Below are 6,000 nucleotides of genomic sequence, written 5' to 3'. Positions count from 1 at the left end.
GAATAACAGGTTGCCTGGTGATGGAGTGACAAAGGTGTGATATGATTTATAGTTATTCGTCAGTGTATTGAGCTCAAGTTTGCTGACTGGGATGCAGAGCGACCGATCCGTGTCACCCAGTAAGTTTTCAGCTGACCTTTGCCCTTGACAGAAACAAATCCACGTTCTTGGCAACTGAAGCCAAAGTCTCCGAGTACATTTGCAGTTTCTTCCGTAACCTGGGAAACAGAGACACACATGTAAGAGTTACTTGTAATCAAAACAATAACCCTATGGGCACTAGCGGCTGAATTATCAGCATCTAAGAACTACTTTGATCGGTTACAAAAGGATTCATAACCTCATTAATAATACGCAAAGCCTGTGATCCAATCAAAAGAAATTGATTGCCTAACCGCGCACTAATTGTGATGTCATTAATAACTCACAATGACTTCTGATGCGCTACAATGACTTCTGCGTGTATAAGCTAAGCCTTATGGCAACGCACACGCCTACGCGATGCCGTCGCGCTTCTGTGATTGGTAGCTCTTGTTGTCGGCGCGATTGTTAAATTTGCCTGGTCAATTTTTTGTAGGGTAGGTTACAACAATAATTAGAACTGCTTATATTTAACAGCGTGATTTGTTCAAAATATCAGATACGACGGTAATGAATGACAATAATAACTTTGCACCATCTATTTTGAGGTCATTGTGTGAAATTGTCGGGTTTTGTTTTGGGCCTCAGTATTTTTCCTCAGGAGCTACCACTCCCTCGGAAAAATACCTCAGCCCAAAACAAAACCCTCCGATTTCACACAATGACCTCAAAATAGATGGTGCACAGTTATTATTGTCTAACTATATCATGTATTTAGCCCAGGCCTTCTCAACTATTTCATATAAAGTGCCAACTGGAAAATTTGAGTGATCATAAAGTGCCAACACATGTCAAGAGAAGACTTTGCGAGGTAGCGCGGGCAAAGCGGGTAAGGTGCAGTGGTGCTTTATCGGGAGTCCAGGGGGCAGCGTCCCCGGAAACTTCTGGATTTTACGTTTTTTAAAGGCCCAGATTGGGTATTTTCACCCCTTTTTGTTCAAGATTTATGTAAAAAAATTATTAAAATTACCATGCGCCACTTTGTGCACCACTTCAACTGACTCCAAGCGCCGCGCCAGTTGAGAGGGCATGATTTAGCCAATCACAAGATATGGTAAGAATAGTCAATATGGGTGAACAGGATTAAGCTTAGAAGTACCAAGAGATCTAAAAGCTCTGTTTTGATAGGTTACTGAGATGATTATATCATGTAATTAACCAAACAGGGGCTCTGTAAGAAAGGCAGGAGTTCCCATGAGGTTAACTGATAAAACAAGATGGACAAGATGGGTATTTGTCGGAATCTGGTAAGATTTATCAGCAGTAATGGGCTATTCCACTTAGTGACAGATTATTTATTTCTTTGATTTACTTAATTTATCTTTTTTGACTCCTGTACTTACATGTATCTTGCCAATTTCTCCAGTGGAATCCATTCTGCTAGCTACATTGACTGTATTTCCCCATATGTCATACTGCGGCTTCATGGCTCCGATCACACCCGCAACTACAGGACCATGGTTGATGCCTAGTAAGCAAGTTGGAAAAAGGGATAGGGTAACTTCCATTTGAAATACTTACACCTGTTTTTGGAACATATAGATAAAGCTCATAATAAACAGAGAGAATATGGGTTTCAAAATAATTAACCCTAGCCAATTCCATTTGAAAATCATATTCCTTCTTCGGAAAACTGTTTTAAAAATCTACCACAGGGTATGCCTTGCAAATGGAATAGACCAATACAAAGACTGCTTTGTATTTTGGTATATCGATAGGTGGGTTTTCATTGGAGACCAATGTGTCTAATGGGTGCATTTGGGCGAAAGTGCCCTTAAAAGCACCATAATTGGGATTTTTTTGTGAAAAATTGATACACTGATGGCAAAAACAGCAAAAGTAGGTATAGAGAAAGTCAGCATCCTAATGGCATCTGTATGGCACAGCCCTGAGTGTGAAAAATTATGTGAAGAGCTCCCTCCAGCCTAACTATTTGTCTTCCAGAGCTATAGCAAAGTCCTCAATATCCCTACATATTTATAACCTCAGTGGCTTGTGCCCCCCTCTATCTGGCCCTGTTGCCCCCTCTCATCATGGTCACCCCCAGTATGACCCATGCTATGCCACTGTACCTAACTTACCTATTCTCAGTTTAAAGTCATTGAAAGCCTGTTTATTAAGTTGTTCAAGTTTGTCTTCCAGAGCTATAGCAAAGTCCGTCAACACCCCTACATAATACAAAGCCTGCTTTGTCATGCCACTCCCTTCAGCCTGCTGCAGACCTGCTGCTGCCATGTATGTACTGCCTATAGTCTTGATCTTCTCAACACAACTATACTTGGGTTTGGAGAGCAACTAAAAATGAAAATGGACAAGAAATAGGTTTGACATATCTGTTGGGAATAATAAAGTGATACTTGTTATGATATTGCATAAGTGCTAGAAGAAAGAACATTTTGAACATAAATTTTTGTTGATATTTATATTATCAAGAAATTTGTAAGAGGTTCACCTAGGAGAGTCTGGACACTATGATTACTCGTCAATCATGGAGGGAAAACTAGCATACCTCCAGAATTATTTTCCCATGTGCCTTGTACCTCCGGATAATTTTGCTATTTTTTGCTATAATTTATCAAACTTTGATAAAGTTAAGTGCACATTTGTTGGTTCCATCTTTATTTAATTCATTGTGCTGATTATGCTAGTCAAGTTGAAATCCATACACCCCCTGTAGAAGACATGACCTTAATCTCCCACACAGGGGGTGCAGATTTCAAATGGAGTCATCCATTCAAGTAACCCCATTTGAAATACACACTCCCTGTGTGATAGACCAAGGTTCTGTAGGGGGTGTATGGATTTCAACTGATATAGTCCAATGAATGTGCCAAGCGCCAACTTGCACAAACTTCTGTACTGCTCACACTTACATATACCAATAATCATTCAATTTCAAGCCTTTGCATCTATTTAAGTCCCATGTCCGACAATCCAATATAGCATTTCCCCATATAGCACAATGCACAGGGACTATATGCATGGAATCCAGACTCTCTTATATATAGCTGAACCTCTTTGATAAGTTGTATTTCTATTGTATTGTGTTCGAAGTCTTCATCAAACATTTGTTTTTGTTAAGTTACGGTAAAATTTAAACTCACTTTCCTGTAAATCTAAAAATAAAATAAGAAAGAGGTGAGACTTTAAGATAATATTTGATTCAAGGTAGGCAGTCTGACATATTCATAATTATGGTGGTTTGTACCTTACATTGAGGTCTATCAGTCTATCACCAAAACAATCCAATTTTGAGTAAAACAATCCAATTTTGAGTAAAATTGATTTTGGGTATTAGAAGCAAAAATGAGTATTGGTAGCGAGTTGCCACAAAATAAGAAGTGCCTTTATTATAAAGACCACACCACTAATCCTATTCCTAATGCCAATTTAAAAATTAACATCTTTTAACCCTGATTCTAATCTTTCTACTAATCCTAATCCAATTTAATTAATACTTAATCCCACCTCTAAAACATACCCTAAATCTTGAAACCTTGTTCATAAATGTTTAGAATGGTATGAAAAGTATTCCAAAGTTTTAGTAACCAAAATGGATAGGAATTTAATTTTACTTCTGGATCAATTAAACTATGTAATAACATGATCACGTTAAATTTGTACATCTCTATATAACATCAACTTCATGATCAGTTTATATTGCACTGTTTGCCATTGATATCACAGCACCACAGTAGGACACAGCTAGATGCACCAAATCAGCATAAAGTCCCAAGAAAGTTTACTGTTACTAGTCTAGTAAGTAAAGGAATTGTTCAACATTGTTGCTGCTTTCACATACATACAAAGCATACATGTTTTTCAACCCCCTCTGAAAATGGTGAAATTGTTGGAGGACCCCTTTACTTACTAGACTAGTAACCTATTCAGGAAGTTATCCTGATTTGGTGCACATGGCGGACAAATTTTCATATTACACTGCATAACATCTGCACACAATATACATATTAAACAGCAAAAGGCACAGCATAATATTGAATCTGTTTTTCAAAAAATCTGTATAAGGTATACATCTTAACCAGAACTAAGTAAGCTTATTAAAAAGTGTACTCCAGTGGTTTAATCTGGTTACCACACCATAGCTGAAGGCCCAAAATAGAAATATTGACCAGAGTATTATGAGGAGTGTCACACCCAGTAGGGAAATTACTTTTATTTAATATATGCTTTACTTCTTTCTCTTTCATTTGACACCACTCAGGGGGTCACCTTAGTGTCATTTCGAGATATGTCCATTTCAGACCCAAAAGGTTAGTCAGGACTCAGTAAGTAAGCAAGTAACATACATTTTATGTATGGTCTCCACTATTATTTTATCCCTTGAGAAAGAAAAGTTTTTGTCTTTTCAAAACGTCGGGTTTTTAACTTTGTTTATATGTATTGTGTTACTCCCCCATTGGATGTTATGTCATATTTTCCCTGTTTTTAATTTTATCCATTGCTAGTGTGACACTATTGGATCCTTTTGGATCCATCCTTTGGTTCCCTGCTGGTCAGTTGGAACAGATATTCCCTGTTTTTATATACCGGTACACTTTTTGCAATACAGGATATTATAAGAGGGACCTAACTGGGGGATATCCTCTTCACTAGAATAAATATCCAAATCAGGACCACTAATTCCCACCACTACTCCCACAAAGGTTCCTTGTCCTTGGTCTCTGCATATTCCAAGGGTGTCAAACGTGACCCTAAACATGACCTAAAATGGTGAAAATGACCCTTAAGCATGACTTAGACAAAACAACAACAACTTTGAACATCCTGCCAGATTTACTCTGGATTTACAGCAAATTGGTACCCTTCCCAAAACTATTTTGATGCAATATCGCGGGACAATATCCGAGTGGGTGTCTTGTTGTTGCTAATCCTGCTATAGTTCTACATAAGCATATGAAACCCCTAAAATGGAAGCCCCTCTCAGGTTATTAACACTCTGGATAAATCACTGCAAATCATAAGATGGATTTCACTCTGGGTTTCACATCATGAGACTGAGAGAAATCAGTAATGTCCACGTACCTCACACAAGGACCTGCTACATATTTAAACTACCTTCCCATGCACGCAAGGGGGAAAGAGAGTAGTATAGTCTACTAAGTTCAATGTTATTAAATAGTCATTGTTGAACTGTCTGGTCAGATAATACTAACAAAGCATCTCAGACCAGCCCAGAACAGTACTTTTAAGGTTAGAAAAGTAAGTCCAACTTACATGTTTAAGGTTACAAAAGTAAGTCCAAGAAAAGGTCAAAACAAAACCTCCAAATGTACAATTTGTTTTCGTGTGAAAGAAATAAATATCTAATGATAGTACAATGAATAAATATACAGATGCTTTCAGTTGAGTTAATTAGTATATTAAAAAAAAAGTAATTATCTAATTATCATAAATGGGAGAGAAGAATGAGAAATTATACTGATTTTAAATCATCAAATATACCCATGTGATGATCATGTGATGATCATGTGATATTGATCATGACAACAAAAATAATCTTCATAGAACAAATCATGATATAACCATGTGATAGTCACTGTAAATACAAATCCAACAAATGAAAACACAAATGATTGTGTGTAAGACAACTACTATATATACAGCATGTGCTATACATGTGACAGTCACTTTTCAACATCAGTGATAACATGTGATAAGCATGAAATGTACATGTGATAGTCATGTGAGAGCATAGGCTCAATAGCTATACTATGATCAGTACTAAATAGGTGGTAATTAGCGGTACACATTGTGATGTAACAGGATTTATTACCATAACGATAAATGAAAACAATTTTCGGTGTATTGCCCTGCACTAGACATACGCTGTAACTCTGC

The 6,000-nt window shown here is 37.2% G+C and overlaps 1 protein-coding gene across 2 annotated transcripts in view; it reads right to left on the bottom strand.

The window, feature by feature from the left end:
• The window catches only part of LOC140136295 (adenylate cyclase type 2-like), a 253,283-nt gene continuing 247,283 nt past the window's right edge, over positions 1–6,000 (bottom strand). For both annotated transcript variants that reach the window (XM_072158020.1, XM_072158021.1), the window contains 3 exons: positions 2,223–2,436; positions 1,485–1,609; positions 1–218 (listed from right to left, as the gene is read on the bottom strand). In XM_072158020.1, the coding sequence (XP_072014121.1) occupies positions 60–218; positions 1,485–1,609; positions 2,223–2,436 (498 nt within the window). In that variant the 3' untranslated portion in view covers positions 1–59. The remainder of the gene's footprint in view (positions 219–1,484; positions 1,610–2,222; positions 2,437–6,000) is intronic.

Source organism: Amphiura filiformis, chromosome 16 (assembly GCF_039555335.1).
Source record: "Amphiura filiformis chromosome 16, Afil_fr2py, whole genome shotgun sequence".
NCBI classification, from domain to species: domain Eukaryota; kingdom Metazoa; phylum Echinodermata; class Ophiuroidea; order Amphilepidida; family Amphiuridae; genus Amphiura; species Amphiura filiformis.
The sequence above is the reverse complement of the archived record's forward strand: the minus strand, read 5'-3'. Positions and strand labels throughout refer to the sequence as shown.